Genomic DNA, 22,014 nt, shown 5'->3' with positions numbered 1-22,014 from the left:
TATACCCCGCCCTTCTCTCTGAATAGCGGCCCTGTGGCACAGAGTGGTAAAGCAGCAGTACTGCAGTACTGTGTTCTGAACTCTCTGTTCACGACCCGAGTTCGATTCCAGTAGAAGCTGGATTCAGGTAGCTGGCCCAAGGTAAGTAAGTAAAATTTTATTTATATCCCGCCCTCCCCCGCCGAAGCAGGCTCAGGGCGGCTAACAACACAATGACCAGTGGTACATTAATAAATAGAACAGTAATAAACAACACAATGACCAATGGTACATTAATAAAACAATTATATTAAAACATTAAAATTGAGCATTAATTTAACCTTAAAAACCAGTTAGAGCATTAATTAAAACAAACCATAACATTATCATTGACGCTATTCTAGTTAATACTGATGGCGGATTTTCCTTTGTTGTAGAATTATAATTCAGCTGTTCATAAAGGCTAATTTGAAGAGGGTGGTCTTGCAGGCCCTGCGGAACTCCGGTTCCGCAGGGCCCACACTTCCTCTGGGAGTTGGTTCCAAAGATATGGGGCCGCAGCCGAAAAGGCCCATGTGCGAGTGCTCTGTAGTTTAATTTCTCTTGGCCCAGGGGTAGTCAGTCTGTTTTTTCCTACTGACATCAGTGCTCTCTGGATTGACTCAGCCTTCCACCCTGCCGAGGTCGGTAAAATGAGTACCCAGTTTGCTGGAGGGAAAGTGTAAAAGACTGGGGAAGGCAATGGCAAACCACCCTGTAAAAGGTCTGCCGTGAAAACGATGTGAAAACAGCGTCACCCCAGAGTCTGAAACGACTGGTGCTTGCACAGGGGACCTTTCCTTTCCATTCCTTCTCTCTGAATCAGAGACTCAGAGTGGCTTAAAATCTCCTATCTCTTCTCCCCCCCCACCCCCACAACAGACATCCTGTGAGTTGGGTGGGATTGAGAGGGCTCTCACAGCAGCTGCCATTTCAAGGACTAGAGTTCCACAAAATAGGAATGAAATTACAACAAAAATACTGCGGAAAAATAACGAAAGAATCCTGAAAGTACTTAACAATTCTAATAATTATTCAGTTGTGATACACCAATATTATAATGCAACTCATTACATGCTACAAAAGTTCATAAATCTCAAATGCAATGTGCAAGGCTAGAAATAAAGTTCATAAAAGATTCTCAGTTCCTTTGTGTCAATTTCTTGACTTCAAAGCGCTCAAAGACGTTCACCCGACTCCGCGGGAGGAATAAAGCGCTAATGCGGCCCAAATTTCGAATGCAGATGATTTAAATACTATATCATGACAGATTGTAAGCCGCCCTGAGCCTGCCCCGGCAGGGAGGGCGGGGTATAAATAAAACTTATTATTATTATTATTAAATTTTAGAAATCATTTATTCACTCTTGCAGATGTTGTATTGAAACTTTTATCAGATGTAGAAGTTCTGAAAATAGTGGGTCACGATAAGTCTCTGACAGTAAAGCTGCCTGAAGTACTGTTTCAGATTCCTTTGTCTAAGAGACACCTCCCACATTCCAACATCCAACTAACTTAGGAAATAGCTTAGGAAGGACAGAATAGTTTTCTCCAGAGCTAGTGCTGTAAGAAGGGTTTCGTTGGATGTTGGAACGTGGGAGGTGTCTCTTAAGACAAAGGAATCTGAAACAGTACTACAGGCAGCTTTACTGTCAGAGACTTATCATGACCCACTATTTTCAGAACTTTTACAACTGATGAAAGTTTCAATATAACATCTGCAATACTGAAGAAATGATTTCTAAAATTTAAATCATCTGCATTCAAAATTCGAACTGCACTAGCGTTTTATTCCTCCCGTGGAGTCAGGTGAACGTCTTTGAGCGCTTTAAAGTCATGAAATTGACACATAGGAACTGAGAATCTTTTATGAACTTTATTTCTATCCTGGCACATTGCATTTGAGATTTATGTAATGAGTTGCATTGTAATATTGGTGAGTCACAACTGAATAATTATTAGAATTGTTAAGCACTTTCAGGATTCTTTCATTGTTTTTCCACAGTATTTTTGTTGTAATTTCATTGCCCTTTCAAGGACAGCTCTGCCAGAGCTATGGCTAACCCAAGGCCATTGCAGCAGCTGCAAGTGGAGGAGTGGGGAATCAAACCAGGTTCTCCCAGATCTCCTTTCCTTTCCCCTCCCCATAACAGACACCCTGTGAGGTAGGTGGGGCTAAGAGAGTTCTTACAGCAGCCGCCCTTTCAAGGACAACTCCTGCGATAGCTATGGCTAAACCAAGGCCATTCCAGCAGCTGCAAGTGGAGGAGTGGGGAATCAAACCCGGTTCTCCCAGATAAGGGTCTGCACACTTAGCTACTACACCAAACTGGCTGATACATGTTAAGAGGCAGTACGGTTGGATAGGAAGATGAATTTGCTTGGGGCGGGGGGAAGGGTGAAGCAGGAAGATGAGATCCAGATTCAAAACCCTGATTCAGGCCTGCAGCCTGGGGGGAGGGGAGCCTGTGGGGGCGCTGTCTGACTTCTGGGGGGGACTCCCAGGAGGTCCTCTAGGGTGCAGCCTGCTTGTTTTTCTCTTCTATCCTGGCTGAGCCAGCAAAGCATCACCAGTGGCAGCCGGAGCTGGGGGAGCTGAGCAGGGCACAGGGCACTGCAGCAGCAAAAGCAGCAGGCAGAGGGAGAAGAAGATGACGACGATGATGATTTATACCCCGCCCTTCTCTCAGAATCAGAGACCCAGAGCGGCTCACAATCTCCTTTACCATCTTCCCCCACAACAGACACCCTGTGAGGTGGGTGGGGCTGAGAGGACTCTCCCAGAATCTGACCTTTCAAGGACAACTCCTGCCAGAGCTATGGCTAACCCAAGGCCATTCCAGCAGCTGGAAGTGGAGGAGTGGGGAATCAAACCCGGTTCTCCCTGATAAGAGTCCACGAACTTAACCACTGCACCGAAGGTGGAGGATGCTGCGTGGAATAGGATGGGGATGGGGGGACGGATGGAGCTGCAAGCTGCAAAATGCTGGGTGGAGGATAGGGAGGTGGAAGGAAGCCCCCCCCCCCACCTGCCTGCAAGGTACAGTCCCTTTTTGATTCCAAGGTTTTCGGACTGGATGCCTCGACTTGACCGCTTTCAGAGCCTCCCATCTTTTGCCCCTACCCCAGAAAGCTTCTGAGAAGCAAGCCCTGCAGGGGATGGGAAAGGGTTCCACCTCCCTCGACTTTTAAAATCCTGGTTACGTTTCTGCCCTGATTTAGCCATGAAGAGAAGGGGAGAGGCTGCGGCTCATGGGCAGAGTATCCGTATGGCATGCTGAAAAGCTTGGGTTGCCAATCCCCAGGTGGAAGCAGGGGATCCCCTGGTTTGGAGGCCCTCCCTCCACTTCAGGGTCATCAGAAAGCGGGTGGGAGGGAAGGGAAATGTCTGCTGGGCACACCATTATTCCCTATGGAGACCAATTCCCATAGGATATAATGGAGAATTGATCTGCGGATATCTAAAGCTCGGGAGGGGGGACTGTTTTTTTTTAGGTAGAGGCACCAAGGTTTCCATATAGCGTCCAGTGCTGCTCCCCAAAATACCCTCCAAGTTCCAAAAAGATTGTACAAGGGGGTCCAAATCTATGAGCCCCAAAAGAAGGTGCCCCTATCCTTCATTATCTCCAATGGGGGGGGGGGAAGGCATTTAAAAGGTGTGCGGTCCCTTTAAAAGTGATGGCCAGAACTCCCTTGGGAGTTCAATTCTGCTTGTCACAACCTTGCTCCTGGGCTCCACCTCCATTGTCTCCTGGCTCCACCCCCAAAGTCCCCAGATATTTCTTGAATTGGACATGGAAACCCTATTTCAATCCCTGCATCTGCAGTTAAAAGGCCCAGGTTCTGCCTGACACCCAGGAGAGTTGCCTAAGTAGACAAGGCAGACCTTGAAGGGCCACTGGAATTATTCTGTATAAGGCAGCTTCGTACATGTATTCATGCAAGACTTTGGGACAGTTCCTGTCTTTCAACCCAGCCTACCTCGAAAGGTTGTTATGACAGCAGAACTGCATAGGTTAGTCGTATTCCCTTTCACGAAGAAGAAGAAGATGATATTGGATTTATATCCCGCTCTCCACTCTGAAGAGTCTCAGAGCGGCTCACAATCTCCTTTACCTTCCTCTCCCACAACAGACACCTTGTGAGGTGGGTGGGGCTGGAGAGGGCTCTCACAGCAGCTGCCCTTTCAAGGACAACCTCTGCCAGAGCCATGGCTGACCCAAGGCCATGCTAGCAGGTGCAAGTGGAGAAGTGGGGAATCAAACCTGGTTCTCCCAGATAAGAGTCCGCACACTTAACTACTACACCAAACTGGCTCTCCACAGGCCTCCTCCATGGGTGCTTCCCTCCACAGCCGGTAGGAGGTCAGTGTGGCAAAGCGGTTAATGGAATGTTTGGCTACGACCTGGGAGACCTCAGTCTGAATCCTCGAATCAGAGCTCATCTTGTAGCAGGAGCTCCTTTGCATATTAGGCCACACCCCTCTGATGGTGTAGTGGTTAAGTGTGCAGACTCTTATCTAGGAGAACCGGGTTTGATTCCCCACTCCTCCACTTGCACCTGCTGGAATGGCCTTGGGTCAGCCATAGCTCTGGCAGAGGTTGTCCTTGAAAGGGCAGCTGCTGTGAGAGCCCTCTCCAGCCCCACCCACCTCACAGGGTGTCTGTTGTAGGGGAGGAAGGGAAAGGAGATTGTGAGCCGCTCTGAGACTCTTCGGAGTGGAGGGCGGGATATAAATCCAATATCATCATCTTCTTTTTCTTGATGTAGCCAATCCTCCAAGGGCTTACAAGGCTCTTAGGACAGGGCCTACTGTAAGCTCCAGGAGGATTGGCTACATCAGGGGTGTGTGACCTAATATGCAAAGGAGTTCCTGCTACAAAAAAAGCACTGACCAGTGTGCCCTCTAAGCTGAGTTAGTGTGAGCTAGCTCACAGGTTTTTAGCCTCCAGCTCGTGCCTTTTTGTCTTAGCTCAGGAAAAATGGCTCCAGAGCACACTAATTGCTGCAGTAGCTCACAACTTTAAAGTAGAATTTTTGCTCACAAAACTCTGCAGCTTAGAGGGAACATTGGCCCTGACTATAATGTCTCAGATCAGGAATTCCTCCTACAAAATGAGCCCTGCCCCTAATCATGCTGCAGGTGTGCGCTGGGTGACCTTGGGCTAGTCACATGCTCTCAGCCCCACCTACTTTACAGGGTTGTTGGTGAGAAAAAAAAGGAAGAATGGGGAATAAAGAAATGTATGCTGCTCTGAGCGCAGCGAATGGGGCGAATGGGAAGCGCTACATTCATAGAAGGGAAAGAAAGCCAGACCTACCTATGATGGCCACCACATCTGCAAGCATATGCCCTTCGGACATTTTATCCAAGCCAGCCTGCAGAAGAAGGGTAGGGGGGAGGGGAAAAGAAACAACAGTTCACCAGCCATTTCCCCGTTTGTCCCTTTAAACACTTCCCCCCCTTAAAAAGATAAAAAACAATTGAATCGCTTTCTGTTTCTCTTTTGTTTTTTCATCACTGTAGCTGGTCCGTTTCTTCCAGGAGCAAAATGAACAGAGGACTACAAATCGGAATCCAAATGACAGGCATTCCATGGATTTCCCCATGAAGAAAGGTTAAAGCGCTTGGGGCACTTTAGCTTGGAGAAACGTCGACTGAAGGGGGTGACATGATAGAGGTTTACAAGATTATGGGACATGATAGAGGTTTACATGATTATGGGACAAAGAAGGTAGAGAAAGAAGTACTTCTCTCTTTCTCATGGTACAAGAACTCGTGGGCACTCAATGAAATTGCTGAGCAGTCAGGTTAGAACGGATAAAAGGAAGTACTTCTTCACCCAAAGGGTGATTAACAAACAATTGAATCGCTTTCTGTTTCTCTTTCGTTTTTTCATCACTGTAGCTTGGATCAGGCAGAGCTGTGGTTTGGCATACCAAAGAAACTGGAAACAAGCAGTGGTTTTTTGCAGAGCAAGTGCAAAAACCACGGTTTGCCAATTTGGGCTTATATGGGGAGGATGGATTGTGTCAGCAAGCCAGGGCACTGGTTGTTGGAATTCTGAGCCACTGGTCTGATCCAGCAGGGCCCTTCCTGCAGCCCTACCTTTTAAATATGATGCCAAACCACAGCTCTGCCTGATCCAAGACAGAACAAGGACGTCTCAGTGGAGCCCAGCAGCAGCTGGCTACAAATTCCAGTGAAGAGATACATGGAAAGAAGGAAGGTAAAGCAGCCAAAAAATAAACTGTGTAGAGAACCACTAAACAATCCACAGTATAAATAATATTCATAAGTTTTGTATATATTCATAGAAATCTCCAATCCAATATCATATAAGTACAATAATAAGTATGAATTTTATCAGTTCATGAAAGTGCTTGTGGCAGAATTTCAGTCCTTCAATCTCAAAGAGCACAAGTGGAATCGATAGAAGGACGTCTCAAGAATACCTGGTTCTTGAGATGTCCTTCTACTGAACTGAAATGAACTGAGGGGGAAAAAATCATACTTAGTATTGCACTTATATATTGTATTTGAACTTTACTGAGATTTCTATGAATATACAAAACTTTTGAGTATTGCTTATACTGCGAATTGTTTAGTGATTCTCTACAAGGTTTATTTTTTGGCTGCTTTACAAATTTCAGTTTTTCTGCAAGCTGCAAGGCGCCGTGACCCTCTGAATGAGAAACACAAACAGATTTGCACAAAGGCAGGATGATAACTCTGCACGATTGGTGCACGTTGCCCAATTTCAGTTGATTTTTATCTTCCCTTGTGGCAAGAAAAAAAAAGCTACTTTCCATGTAGATTTCTGTGTGTATGGCTCTTTTTCTAGCAGGAGCTCCTCTGCATATTAGGCCACGCCCCCTGATGTAGCCAATCCTCCAAGAGCTTAGAGGGCTCTTCGTACAGAGCCTACTGTAAGCTCCAGAAGGATTGGCTACATCAGGGGTGTGTGGCCTAATATGCAGGGGAGCTCCTGCTAGAAAAAGAGAATATGAAGTGGAGCCTGCACATGTCCCCATGCAGCAGCCAAAGGGTTGGCAAGGAAAAATGCATGCAGCATTTCTCCACCTGCCCTTCCCTTCGCTGCCCAGGACCTGAGAAAAGGAACACAGAAGAGGAAGGCGCCTTGCACCTCAGTCCATGTCCGCTGTCAAAGGCTTTCCTTTGCAATGACTGACATTTTCCTAGCTCAGGAAGAAGAAGAAAAACTGATAGAGGCATTGTTTCTGAAGAGCTGGAAACCTTTCCCGTTCCCTTCTGCAAGCAACTACTTCCAGTTATTCCTTGTTCCATGCAAATTTTACAGCTTAGTTAAATGGATGAGCCACAATGGGCTCTCCTGTGCCACTGAGGAAGGCGGAGGTAGAGAAAGTTGATGTATACAACAGCAGCTCTTCCATTTGCTGAGACCGCAGAGAAAGCCTGGACTGGAATCTCTGATCGGGATTAGGAAGCATCGAGTCTGGGACAGAAACTGGTCCCTGGATCTAACCAGAAGGGACTCGATGCAGCAACCTTGCTGAAGCTCAACAGGTCTGGTTCTAATCAAAACCCAGAAAAGACACTATCTACAAACCTTATATGTACCCCTTGTTTATTAGCAGGCTGGTGGTGTTCAGACTGTAATCTCACCTAGCATAAATGAAAAGCGGGTCAGGAAGCATCTAGCCTGATCTAGAAGTGTCTACTGGGGGACAGGGAGTACCACTGCTCTGGATCACTGACCTCATTGGCTATTCTTCCTGCAGATCCCTCCTTGCACCAGAGTTGGCTAATGGTGTTCAGGCTATCACCCCACTTAATGTCAATGAAAAGTGGGTCAGGAAGCATTAAGCCTCTACATGGGGGCCAGGGAGCATCACTGCTCAGCTTCCTGACTACTTGTTGGAACTCAGTCCTAAAATGGCTGACTGACTCCATCTTAGTAATAGTAATGTTGTTTCTGCAATGTCATGCTGAGTCATGCTGCATCATGATCCAGCTGTTACCTGTTACTGAGGTAAGGTGGTATGACCTCACCTGTAATTAGGCTTTGTGCTGACTCACAGAGCTGATGCAACCTTGCATGATTGGTACGTGTACTTAGGGAAGCTCAGTGAGCCTGCTCAGTCTGCCTGTAAGGATTGTGGGTACTGTGAGGCCCACTATCTGGGTGGTAGCGATCACTGCTGGTGTTGGATCCTATGCTACTGTGCTTGGATCGTGCTGTGTATACTTACTGCTGTATACTGTTATCTATCGTGCTGTGTATACTTACTGCTGTATACTGTTATCTACTGAAGTGTCTACTGATTACTGTGTATGACCTTGGCCTGGCAACGACTCTGAATATTGGATACTTTCCTGGTAAATATATCTACCATTGAATACAGCTGTTTCTCTTGTCTATTAATTCCTGTGTTTTGCCTGTCCCTCTCCTTCAGCTCTTCTGCTGCGTGCAAAATACTCTTAACACTACTGTCCCTGCAGAACCCTCCTATCACCAGAGTTAGTTGGTTGGTAGTGCTCAGGCTATAATCCCACTCCACACTCCTCTGGTCACCAGTTCGAGACCTGTTGTAGCCTCTCTCTGCATGTGCTTGACAGCTATTATCTTACCAGGTGCGCAAAGCCAGGAGCTTTAATCTTACAGCGATAGGGTCGACTGCTACCATCGGAGACCAGATAGACGCCAAATTCCCCCTGCAGAAGCAGAACAGAGATGATTAGACTCAAAACCATTTAGTCAGCAGCATGCTTGTCCCGGTACAGGAGAGGAAGTGACTGTGACCGATTTGAAAGCTGCTACTGAAAACTGACAAAGCTGAATTGGAGGTGATGCTGATCCCTGAAACTGGGCCAATGCCAGCAACACAAAAAAAAACTGGTCACCAGTGTTGGACTAGAATTTGCATCTCCACTCAGTCATGGAAGTCTGCTGAGTGGTCATGGGCCAGTCGCACTCTCAGCCTAACTTACTGTGATGGATATATTAGGTTCCGTCTCTCCCTAAGAGCAGGCCCGTAGCTGTGGCGGAGCCTGGAGGGGAAGGCAAGCCACTCTATTAAAAAAACCCCTTCCCTCTATAGGGCCTCTCCATTGGAGGGCCTCCAGGACCCGAGGAAAAGGTAGGGAGGGGGAGAGAGAGAGCACATGAGAGAGCAACAAGAGAGAGAGAGTGCAAGATGAGAGCGCGACAGCGAAAGCGAGAGAGACAGCGAGAATGAGTGACAGCAAGGGAAAGACCGAGAGAGTGACAGAAAGAGAGTGGCAGTGAGGGGGAGAGCGAGAGAGCAAGAGAGAGCTGGGGCCGGGTGGACTGGCGGCTGGAGGGAAGCAGCCAAGCCCCATTGCACCCCCCACCAAGTGTTTTATCTTCCGGGCCCCTCTACCCAAATTTTTCTGGCTATGGGGCTGCCTATGAGTGACCAATGTTGTAACTTCTACCTTGCTTTCTTGTGGGTTAAAACAATTTTATTTGGTAAGATATGGTAACAAATTATATTTCTTGCATCATTAATAACTTCTTTTATCTATCCCATATATTACTTTCTACCCACCCCTCCCCCCGTTACTTGACCCCCGCCGGTGTTATTTACTTAAAGTACTAATGTTTAAAGGTACCCTTAACTAATAAAAACAAAAATTAATATTCTTTTTTTTAAGACTTAATCATTATCAAAAATTGTCCAATGTCCTTTTATTTTCCACTTTTTCTACATCTCTTGTGAACTTTTTCCACTCCATCTTAAAAACTTCTAAATTATAGTCTCTTGAAATTCTTGTTAATTTGTCCATTACACTCCATGTCATAACTTTTACAATCCAATCCCATTTCTCTGGTATTTTTTCTTGCTTCCACAACTGCGCATATAATGTCCTAGCAGCTGAAAGCAAGTACCAAATTCTAGTTCTATCTTCTTTTGGAAATTTTTCCATTTGTAATCCCAACAGAAAAGTCTCTGCAACTTCCTTAAATTCATATCCCACGATCCTAGAAATTTCTTGTTGAATCATCTGCCAATACTTTTTTGCTCTTTCACAAGTTCACCACATACGGTAGAAAGAACCTTCATGTTTTTTACATTTCCAACATCGGTCCGGCATCTTATTATTCATCTTTGCCAATTTCTTAGGAGTCATATACCATCTATACATCATTTTAAAACAGTTCTCTTTAGTACTATGACATGTTGAAAGCTTCATAGAGTTCTTCCACAAATATTCCCAAGTTTCCATCTGTATTTCTTCACTTCTACCTTGCTTTCTTCAGTGTTATGTTCAAGCCATAAATAAAAGTTTAAGTTCTTGTCTGTTGACCCCTGTGGCCTGGTTGAGGGGAAAGAGAAGGGGCAGGCTCAGATCTCAGTCTTCTCCCCTATTCCAGCATTTGGGATCTCTTCTTAAACATGGAGGGAGGGAGAGAATCACACATAGCTCTCGGTTTCTGAAATGACGAGCGGCAGGGATTCTTGGAAATCAGGGAATATTTGCCTCTGTGCCTAGATGAGAATCGTCTGGTTATGGCTACTCAGTGGGGAGAGAAGAGCACTCTGTACAAGCTCAGATATATTCTAAATGGTTTTTACTTAAGTCTGTCAAACCCTGATCCTTAGTTTTGGGAAAGGGACCAGAGCCGGGCCTTCCTGAACGTTAAGGGCCCGCGGTTATGATGCAGATTCCGTGGTTACGACAATGAACACTCATAGCTGTTCTTGCTAATTTATGTACTGCAAAGATGTAGGCAAGTACCTTGGGGGCCTCGATGGCTGTGTACGTTGAGCCAGGGGGCACTTGGTAGCCCTCTGTGTACAGCTTGAAGTGGTGAATCAGGGCCTCCATAGAGCTCTGGGGGAAAAGAGAGGTCGACAGTTTATTAGGGCACTGAGCCGGCACGCCACATAACTAAAACATATCAAGAAAGAGAGGGAGAACTCTTGTCAAATGAAGGTGACAGTTAAGTGGTAGCAGGGCTTTTTGTGTAGAAAAAAGCCAGCAGGAACTCATTTGCATATTAGGCCACACCCCCTCGACAGCACCATTGTTTTGTGCACGGCTTTTTGTGTCGAAAAGGCCCAGCAGGAACTCATTTGCATATTAGGCAACACCCCCTTGACAGCATAATTGTTTTGTGCACGGCTTTTTGTGTAGGAAAAGCCCAGCAGGAACTCATTTGCACACTAGGCAACGCCCCCTGACAGCACCATTTTTGCACACGGCTTTTTGTGTAGAAAAAGCCCAGCAGGAACTCATTTGCAAATTAGGCCACACCCCTTGGCAGCACCATTGCTTTGTGCATGGCTTTTTGTGTAGAAAAAGTCCAGCAGGAACTCATTTGTGTATTAGGCCACACCCCCTAATGCCAAGCCAGCCAGAACTGCGTTCATGTGCTTTCCTGCTAAAAAAGGCCCTGAGTGTTAGCTAAGGGTGAGGCAAAAAGGTGTGTGCTTTTGTCAACTCCAAAATGTCACTCACTCCCACCATTTCATCAACTTTTCAAAGGTCACTACAAAAGGAATCAACGGTCAGGGTGACCTCTGGCTGGCTAGGACTGCTGAGGCAAGTGGCATACGAAGCACCGTTCACACTATAACAGTGCAACCCTATGTAGAGTCACTTCAGTCTAAACCCAAGGGAGAGCCAGTTTGGAGTAATGGTGAAGCACGTGGACCCTCATCTCGGAGAACCGGGTTTGATTCCCCACTCCTCCACTTGCAGCTGCTGGAAAGGCCTTGGGTAGCTCTGGCAAAGGTTGTCCTTGAAAGGGCAGTTTCTGAGAGAGCTCTCTCAGCCCCACCCACCTCACAGGGTATCTGTTGTGGGGGAGGAAGGGAAAGGAGATTGAGCTGCTCTGAGACTCTGAGATTTGGAGTGGAGAGCGGGCTACAAATCCAATGTCTTCTTCAGTGGCACAGACAGGGTTAACTCTACACAGGATGGCACTGTTCGTCGGTGTCTCTTGTCTTTAGCAATGCTCTCCGATATCAAAATGGTATCGTTAACATCATGGCAAACAAGATTTTCTCCCTGATTGGTTGTGATCACTTTGAGGAATGAAACTGATGACGATGATGGCTACAGCCAGGGGTGGAATTCTAGCACGAGCTCCTTCGCAATCCTCCAAGAGCTTTCAAAAAAAGAGCCTTGTAAGCTCTCTGAGGGCTGGCAGCGTCAGGGGTGTGTGGCCTAATATGCAAAGGAGCTCCTGCTAGAATCCCACCCCTGGCTACAGCAGAATGGAGCAGATGTCAGCTGATGTGATCGTGCACAATTATGAAAAGAGAGAGGTGAAGGGGTGGGGCGGGGGTCTCTTTCGGCTAGCCACTTTTGCTACACACACAAAAGAGAGGGAGTCAGGGGAACTGCTACACACACAAAAGAGAGGGAGTCAGGGGAACTGTTCCACCCTGTTTTTAATCAGCAACTGAACAGCGATGGTTGAGTACTTCTGGCCTGGTTTCACAACCCCACTTCCCAAAGCAGCTACCTCTGGATCAGGAAATGGCAGCAGATTAAGAACCCAATTCATGAAAGGCCTCTCTAAAAAAACCACAAAACTTCCCTCCCACCAGACTGGGACTGCTCTTCCTTACCGCTCTGCTTTTACCTTCATTTCTGCCCTCTTTGGAGGAGCGATCTTGGCATCATCCACCTTGATCTCCCCGGGGGGCATCTTGTTGAGGGCCTGTAAGATGATGCGGAGGGACTGGCGCATTTCTTCCACTCGGCAGAGGTATCTGTTGGGAAGACGGGCAGGGGTCTGAACAGGTCGGGGGTGCAGAAGCTAGGAGATGCCAGGAGGGCTGCAGAATATTCCAGCGTTTGAGGAGGGGGGCAAAGGGAGTAAAGTCAATAGGGAAAGACCCACTTGGAGCAGTCTCACATGACAGTGGGCTGAACTGGACCACTGAAGAGTCTTTGGCAAACGAAAATTCAATTAAACAGAACTTTCTTTTGCCAAAGAATCTTCAGTGGTCCAATTCAATGACATTGCTGAGCAGTCGGGTTAGAACTGATAAAAGGAAGTACTTCTTCACCCAAAGGGCGATTAACACCTGGAATTCACTGCCACATGAGGTGGTGACGGCTGCAAGCATAGACAGCTTCAAGAGAGGATTGGATCAACATAAGGAGCAGAGGTCCATCAGTGGCTCTTAGCCACAGCGTAATGTTGGAACTGTCTGTATGGGGCAGTGATGCTCTGTATCCTTGGTGTGCATGGGGGTGACAATGGGGGGGCTTCTAGTGTCCTGGCCCCACTGATGAACCTCCTGATGGCACCTGGATTTTTTTTTTTTTTGGCCGCTGTGCGACACGGAGTGCTGGACTGGATGGGCCACTGGCCTGATCCAACACGGCTTCTCTTATGCTCTGAAGTTCTTTCCAAAAGCCTGCTGCTCAATTTTTAGTTGTTTAAATTTTCATTTGTAACAGATTCACAATAGAGGTATGCAGGGATTTTTTTTGTAGCAGGAACTCCTTTGCATATTAGGCTACATACCCATGATGTAGCCAATCCTCCAAGAGGATTCATTACAGGGCTCTTATTACAGGGCCTACTGTAAGCTCCAGGAGGATTGGCTCCATCAGGGGGTGTGGCCTAATATGCCAAGGAGTTCCTGCTATTAAAAAAGCCCTGGAGGTATGACAGAAACTTTGAAACAGGGGTGGCCAAAGTGTGACTCAGGAGCCACATGTGGCTCTTTCACATATACTGTCCGGCTCTTGAAGCCCCCATTGCCCCACTGGCCTTAGAGAGGGCATTTCTCTTTAAATCACTTCCCCAAGCCAATTTAGCCAGCGGCTCGGGCAATGTATTTAAAGTTGCTTTCTTTCCACCTCTCTCTCCCCCGTCTATTTCCCTCCCTCGCAGCTCTCAACAACTGACGCGTCTTGTGGCTCTCGAACATCCGACGTTTATTCTATGTGGCTGTTGCGTTAAACAAGTTCAGCTGCCCTGCCTGAAACTTTGCTATGGCTCAAGGGTGCCACCTACAGGGTCTGGGATCTTGGAACCTGGAGTTTACATTAGACTGACATTCATTCCCACTCCACATGGGGTCACCAGGCCAAAGTTAATCCTGTTTTGACAAAGGACAAGCCAGTCTAGAGGAGACGGTTTGTTGTGGTAGTTCAGAGTCATTAACAGCTACTTGGCAGCAAGGGCTATCATTTTTCTCATTTTCTGACTGGCAACAATAGCCTGTGAGCAGTGCTGGCGCTAGGGTGCATGGCACCCTAGGCAGGCTTCCTGCCCGCTGCCGCCCCCCTCTCTCCCTCAGAGAAGCTTGCCGTGATGAGGCTGGGCCCTACCGGCTTTGAGGCAGCTGGTATCTGCGCATTTTTCGAAGAGACCGCTGGAGGTGGCTTCTCCCCCACTCCTTTCCGGAACTGGAAGTGAGGGGAGAGCAAAGCCTCCTCCGGAGCTCTCTTCGAAAAACGCGCAGATGCCGTCTGCCTCGAAGCTGGTAGGGCCCAGCCTCATCACGGCAAGCTTCTCTGGGGGGGGTGGAGAGAGCTGGAAGTGAAGGGAGGGGGCTGGCGGAGGCAGTGGGGAGAGAGGCAAATTAAGGCAGTTGTCTTGGTTACCGATTCGTTCCCCCCCCCTCCCGGCGCCCAGGGCAACCACCTAGTTTGCCTAGCGGGTGAGCCAGCCCTGCCTGTGACGTGAGGAGGGACTTTGCATGGGATTGATGAAATCAGCTGTCACTCTTAGAGAGGTGGCTAGCTGAGGCCAGATTTCCACTGACCATAAATATCTGGGTATTTGGGATTCCCCCTCATTTTCTTTGGAAACTGGGGTCCCCAGGAGGTTGGGAAGGGGTTAGAGACACCTCCAACATCTTGCTACTGCAAGGAACTCTGCACATGCTTTGAGGCACCTGCTACAGCCTAGGTAAAGTGTATCTAAGTAAGTTAGACTGACTTTATAGCTTTTATTTGAAAAACTGCGCACTGCGATGTATTGTGTTCCTTTCCCCTGCGTTTTATTTTGCCCTTTTGTCTCTATCCCCCCTTTTTAAAATCCAGTCATGCTTTCCTTTTATAATAAACTTTCTTTTTATAGTGAATTGTTTGGGCTTTGTTTCAGTACAGGATATTTCTCCTGAGAGCCAGTTTGATGCAGTGATGAAGTGTGCAGACTGTTATCTGGGAGAACCAGGTTTGATTCCCCACTCCTCCGCTTGCAGCTGCTGGAATAGCCTTGGGTTAGCCATAGCTATCGCAGAGGTTGTCCTTGAAAGGGCAGCTGCTACGAGAGCTCTCTCAGCCCCACCCACCTCACAGGGTGTCTGTTATGGGGGGAGAAGATAGGAGATTGTAAGTCGCTCTGAGTCTCTCATACAGAGAGAAGGGCGGGTATAAATCTGCAGTAGTCTTCTTCTTAATGTCTTCTCCATGTGTTATACGGCATGGGTTCTACAGTTTTCCAAAAATTACGTTTACATCCTGTTTTTTATTGATCTAGTACTGTGCTAATAGGAACCCTTTTTAGTGGCTCAGTCTAGATGTTCTTAAGGTGTTCCCTGAGTTGTGGCATCCATTACTAGGTTTCTTCCAGGGAACCCAGAGTCTAAGAGAGTTTCCCAGCAAAGAAAAGAACCGCCCCCCCTTCCATGTGTCAAAAGAAAGTATAATAAATTTCAGGGGAAACATGATAATGGACAAACTTTCAAAGTAACTGAGAAGTATGGAGATTATACCTAGAATTTCTTGGGGGGGGAAAGGCTCACTTCACACTGAAGAATCAAGAAAAGTATATAATACACAATCATCTAATCTTCTTGTACCAGAAATCTGGAGGGGGCCGACTTGAAATAAAAGCCAGGGCTCATGATAGGATAGCATAAGCACATAAGAGAAGCCATGTTGGATCAGGCCAATGGCCCATCCAGTCCAACACTCTGTGTCACATAAGAGAAGCCATGTTGGATCAGGCCAATGGCCCATCCAGTCCAACAATCTGTGTCCCACAGTGGCCAAAAAAATCCCAGGCGCCATCAGAAGGTCCATCAGTGGGGCCAGGACATTAGAAGCCCTCCCACTGTTGTCCCCCGCAAGCACCAAGAGTCCAGAGCATCACTGCCCCAGACAGAGAGTTCCAACAATACCCTGTGGCTAAGAGCTATTGATGGACCTCTGCTCCATATGTTTATCCAATTCCCTCTTGAAGCTGGCTATGCTTGAAGCCACCACCACCTCCTGTGGCAGAGAATAGCAAGGGAATGAATGAGCCATGGAGGCTCCTGTAGGTTGTTCCAGCTTGGCCTCTTTTTCAGCTCAGAAGTTCCAACTTCCCATAACGGAGAGTTGTTATGGAAATTCTGAGGGGCTTCACTCTGCCTTCAAGCTGTCTCTCCTCCTTGACCCCGAACGTACCTGTCATAGCAATCTCCTCGGGATCCAATTGGGACGTCAAATTCCACCTGGTCGTACACGTCGTATGGCTGGGTTTTGCGAAGATCCCACTGGATTCCTGAGCCACGAAGCATCACGCCGCTATCGAGGAAGGGACAAAGGAACATGAGAACGTCAGAGGTGCCCTGCCAGTCAAGACCAGGAGTCCATCTAGTCCAGCATCCCATCACACAGATGCCTTAAAGCGGGGTCCCCAACCTTTTTGACTCTGCAGATACTTTTGGAATTCTGATATAGCCTGGTGGGCACAGCTGCAAAATGGCTGCCCCAAAAGAGGTGTCCTTGGAGGTGGAGCTTGCCACCAAATAGCCTATGAAGAAAAGTTGGAGCTGGGCATGGAGAGGAGAGGCTGAGAGGTGATATGATCACCATCTTTTAGTACTTGAAGGGCTGTCACATACAGGATGGTGCGGAATTGTTTTCTGTGGCTCCAGAAGGTAGGACCAGAACCAATGGGTTGAAATTAAATCAAAAGAGTTTCCAGCTCAACATTTGGAAGAACTTCCTGACCGTTTCACTGATACAGGGGTCGTTTTGTAGAAAAGTAGATGGTGGAGCTCATTGGCATAACTCATTAGTATATGCCACCCCCACAGCCAAAAGCAACTCAACGCAAGAAAGGAGAGTCCCAGGTTAGTGAGGCCTGCTTGGGCTGGCTGGAGATCCAGCTGGCCAAGCATTCATTGTCTAACTCAGCCCTTCTGCAATGACATGTCAAATACACAGTCTCCACAGGTTCGTTACCTAAAACCGTAATTCAAAGCCTCCTCTGCTGTTACCACTCCAATATCGACGGTGCGGTTTTTCCAGATTCGGTTATTTGTGAGCATCTGCAAGAGCAAGATTCGTTTGCTGAGCTCTGGGAGACTTTCAAACAACTCCATAGTTCAGGGGTGGCCAAACTTGCTTAATGTAAATGTCAGATATTTGAGGGCCACAAGACATGAACATCAGATGAGAGAAGGAAGGAAGGAAAATAGATGGGTTGGGAAGGGAGAGGTGGAAAGAAAGCAACTTTAACTTCAAATGCATTCTTCAACCTGCCTGCTGGCTTGGCCTGGAGAAGTGATTTAAAGAGACAAATGCCTTCTCCAAGCTGGCCAACAGGGCAGTAGGGCTTCGAGAGCCACACAGTATGTGTGAAAGAGCCACATGTGGTTCCCGAGCCACAGTTTGGCCACCCCTGCTATAGTTCTTCCACTAGATGGAGACTTGCAACCAAGGCCAGCATGCATGCCACAATTCCAAAAAAGTGTAGGGAAAACAAACAGAAACCAGCCAATTGAAGATCTAAACTTTTATTTAAGTAAAAAACCAAGTTCCTAATCCTCAGGAAAGTCAGCGTAGTGGTTAGATACAGTGTTTAGAGTGCCAGACTAGGATTTCAGAAATCCAGGTTTAGAATCCTTCAGCTGCCAGGGAAGTTTGCTGGGTGACTCAGGCCAGCCATGCATACTTAGCTCAACCTACCTTACAGGATTGTTGTGAGGGTAAAAAAGGGGACAGTGTCAAGTCCCCAACAGTTCAGTGGTCAACACCAGGCCATTCAGAGAACAGTCCTTTATTGACTTACTGACACGTCAGGCTCAAGATGGCTCTTGCAAAAACTGACTTTGGCGGGCAAATGCCCTCTACTTATACTTTATGTTAAACCATTACACATTCAAACCCAAGGCGTGAAGCAAGCAACCCCTCCCCCATGGTTCTTTCCCAGTCCCGTCGCAGCTGCACACAAATCAGGCAGAGACGGCCTTGGCCATCCCTGAGATCAGGCAGAAGGAATGCGTCAGTTGTTACACGGAGATAGGAGCTTCCTAAGTGAGAAGTGAAAGCAGCGTTCTAACTAAACGGTAAAAGGCACTCTTGACAGAGAGGAGAATGATTGAAGCTAGATGCAAAGGAAGCACCTTTAAGACCAATGAATGCTAATGTTTTAATCATGTTTTAAGTTAAAAAAAATCTTTGTGTGCTTTATAAGGTTTTTATCTCGCATTACATTTTATGAGACAAATGGCCCAGCCCAACTGGGTCCCATTTATGTCAGATCTGGCCCTCATAACAAATGAGTTTGACACCCCTGGCCTAAGCAGACACACAGTGCTTCCCTCTGGGAATTCTGAAAAAGGGGTCACTGGGGAGCAGCCGGAGAACAAGGTCTTGGGAAGCATGCACCTGGCTGTTGCAACACATGAAGCACAACCTCATAAGTGGGTCAGAGCCAATAGTCCCTCTAAGCTGTGGAATCTTGTGGGCAGGGCCTTTGTTTGTAGCAGGAACTCCTTTGCATATTAGGTCACACACCCCGATGCAGCCAATCCTCCAAGAGCTTCCAGGGCTCTTCGTGCAGGACCTACCATAAGCTTCAGGAGGATTGGCTACATCAGGGGCGTGCAGCCTAATATGCAAAGGAGTTCTTGCTACAAAAGAAGCCCTGCTCGTGAGCAAAAATTCTACTTTGTGAGCTACCGGCATTAAAGTTGTGAGCTACTGCATAAATTAAGCTTGCTCTGGGGCCATTTTTCCTGAGCTAAGACAAAAAAATGTATGCGCTGGAGGCTAAAAAACTGTGAGCTAACTCACTAACTCAGCTTAGAGGGAACATTTGGAGGGGGGGGCGCATGGAGACCATGCAGCGAGAGCCACCCATTCTTATTCAGCCCTCAAGTCTCACCTCTTCCACCTCGTCTATCCGGATGGAGAAATTCTTCACAAATTCGTAGATGTCGTCCATCAGCCCCAGAGGCATGTCCTAAACGAGGAGGAGAAAAAGAACAGAGTTCTTGCTGAAGCCATCATGTGACCTCTACTCATCCCCAATTCCTACAGGAATACACAAGTGAGCCATGCTAGACTAGGCAAACTTTGAGTTTCCCCAGAGCTTTACCATTCCCTTGAATCAGCAAGGCAGGTCCTATACTCTTCACTGTAAGTGTAAAACTGCTTACCGCTAACTATGCTTTGCTGTGGCATGGATGGCCCAGGATAGCCTCATCAAATCTCAGCAGTGTCAGCCCTGTTTAATATTTGCATGGGAGACCACCAAGGAAGTCCAGAGGCAATGGCAAACCACCTCTGTTCATCTCTTGCTTTGAAAACAGGTGGTCATAAGCCAGCTGCGACCTGACAGTGCTTTTGTCACGTTCTCAGGATAGCTTTCCGTCACCACTGGCTGTGCCTTAATTAATTCCTTATGGGATCTATATCTCAGTTTGTTGCCATCACAAGTCTCAAAGCCGCAAATGCTGGACGCCCAGGAGACCTCCCTCCCAGGGAATGGCCAGATTCAGACCTGCTTCCTTTCAGCAAGGTGGCTGCATCCTGCACCCTCTAGCCCAGAGGTGGTAAACATGCGGCCCAGGGGTGTCAAACATGCGGCCCGGGGGCTGAATCAGGCCCCTGAGCCACTGGCTATCATCTGCTTTCTTCCGCATAACAGCTTGCTTTGCCAGACTTGCTCAATCACATAGGAGCTACAGAGCAAAACCTCTATGTTCTCCATTGGCTGAGGCTCCTCCCTTGGGGACAAAGGGGGGGGGGAGGCAGAGGCTGCTTTACCAGGCTCTCTCAATCACACATGAAAACTACTGAGGCAAGCCTCTCTTTCTCTCACTCCTGGTCTCCTGGGGAGAGAGAGAGAGGGAAAGTTTCCTTTGCCAGTTTCCTGGATCCCATGGGAGAAATACAACAAAAGCACCTTTAAGACCAATGAGTGCTAATGTTTTAAGAATGTTTTTCTTTAAAGGTTTTTTTTAAACAAATATTTTATTGCGTTTGTCTATGTTCTTTATAAAGTTTATATCTCTGCTACCTAATCTTAAAATAGGCACACACATGGCCTGGCCTGACCTGGCCCCGCCCGACAAGGTCACATTTATATCAGATCCGGCCCTCATAACAAATGAGTTTGACACCTCTGCTGCAGCCCCTGGGGTCACTTAAGGGCATTAGAAGAGACCAGCTGGCTCAGACCAAAAACTCATTCAGACCACCACCCAGTTTCCAACAGTGGTGAACAGCCTGAAGCTCTCAGGAAGCCCGTGAGAAAGGCATGAAGGTTATATCTCCTCCCCTCTTGTTGTCCCCCCCTTAAAAACCGTTGGCATTCAGGAAGTATATAATCTCAGAACATCCAAGATCCATTTAGCCGTTGTGGCTGTTAGCAGGATTCCTCCTCCACCACTGTTTTGTCCGGGGCTGGAAAGTTCCAACTACATGCAACCACAGGTTTTTTTTTGTAGCAGGAACTCCTTTGCATATTAGACCACACCCCTCCTTTGCATATTAGACTACATTAGCCAATCCTCCAAGAACTTACAGGGCTCTTAATACAGGGCCTACTGTAAGCTCCAGGAAGATTGGCTACATCAGTAGGGTGTGGCCTAATATGCAAAGGAGTTCCTGCTACAAAAAAAAGCCCCGCTTGCAACAAACTTAGGGAGTCCCCTCATGGGGTTTTCAAGGCAAGAGAAGTTCAGAGGCGCTTTGCCACTGCCTGCCTCTGTGTTGCAACCTTGCTGGTCGCCCATCCAAGTACTAACCAGGGCTGACCCTGCTTAGATTCAGAGACTGGATGATAACGGGCTAGTTTTGTTTACTCCTCTTTAAAAAGCAGCCGCCCCTAATCAGCACACACTGTGGCCATGAATTCTGTAAATTAAATTGCTTGGTGCATGAAGAAATACTTCTGTTAAGAACATAAGAGAAGTCAGGTCAATGGCCCTTTCAGTCTAACACTCTGTGTCACACAGTGGCCAAAACCCAGGGGCCATCAAGAGGTCCACCAGTAAGGCCAGAACTCCAGAAGTCCTCCCAGTGTTGCCCCCCAAGCACCAAGAAGACAGAACATCACTGCCCTATATATAATAGTCTTCCATCTATTCCTTGTGGTTAACAGCCACAGATGGACCTCTGCTCTTAAGAACAAGCCAATGGTCCATCTAGTCCAATGGCCAAAACCCAGGTGCCATCAGGAGGGCCCACCAGCAGGGCCAGAACTCCAGAAGTCCTCCCGCTGTTGCCCTCTCAGCACCAAAAATACAGAGCGTCTCTGCCCTGGGCAGAGTGCTCCATCTAAACCTTGTTGCTAATAGTCACTGATGGATCCCTGCTCCAAATGTTTATCCAATCCCCTCTTGAAGCTGTCTATGCTTGTGACCGCCGCCACTTCCTGCTATTCTGGAGCCTATGGTTTTCTCTGCATCACATCACTAATATAGGAAAAGAAGAACCTGGAGGGATCTCTTGAGGAGGGGTAACACGTGTTCAAAGGCAGAGGCAAATCACAGCTGACAAAAACCTAGCCCAGTGGACAAGGACCCGAGGCCCAGGGGACACTGCTGCCCACAGAGAAGGCAACCAGCTAGCCTGTAAAATGAGGGAGGGGAGAGGCTGTGGCTCAGGGGAAAAGCCTCTGCTTTGCATCCAGAAGGTTCCTGGTTCAATCCCTGGCGTATGACGTAAAAAGGAATGGGCAGCAGGTGATGTGAAAGGCCTCTGCCTGAGACCCTGGGAAGCTGCTGCCAGTTGAGTAGACCAGAGGTCTCCAGTGTGGTGCCCATGGGCACTCTGGTGCCTACTCACAG

The 22,014-nt window shown here is 47.5% G+C and overlaps 1 protein-coding gene across 2 annotated transcripts in view; it reads right to left on the bottom strand.

Moving 5' to 3' along the window:
* NDUFS2 (NADH:ubiquinone oxidoreductase core subunit S2) overlaps positions 1-22,014 on the bottom strand; it is a 79,742-nt gene that overhangs the window by 41,774 nt on the left and 15,954 nt on the right. For both annotated transcript variants that reach the window (XM_060255156.1, XM_060255148.1), the window contains exons 7-13: positions 19,104-19,181; positions 17,177-17,262; positions 16,394-16,513; positions 12,621-12,750; positions 10,766-10,861; positions 8,633-8,716; positions 5,340-5,397 (exon numbers count right to left, since the gene is read on the bottom strand). In XM_060255156.1, the coding sequence (XP_060111139.1) occupies positions 5,340-5,397; positions 8,633-8,716; positions 10,766-10,861; positions 12,621-12,750; positions 16,394-16,513; positions 17,177-17,262; positions 19,104-19,181 (652 nt within the window). The remainder of the gene's footprint in view (positions 1-5,339; positions 5,398-8,632; positions 8,717-10,765; positions 10,862-12,620; positions 12,751-16,393; positions 16,514-17,176; positions 17,263-19,103; positions 19,182-22,014) is intronic.

The sequence above is a fragment of the Heteronotia binoei genome, chromosome 1, assembly GCF_032191835.1.
Source record: "Heteronotia binoei isolate CCM8104 ecotype False Entrance Well chromosome 1, APGP_CSIRO_Hbin_v1, whole genome shotgun sequence".
Classification (NCBI taxonomy): domain Eukaryota; kingdom Metazoa; phylum Chordata; class Lepidosauria; order Squamata; family Gekkonidae; genus Heteronotia; species Heteronotia binoei.
The sequence above is the reverse complement of the archived record's forward strand: the minus strand, read 5'-3'. Positions and strand labels throughout refer to the sequence as shown.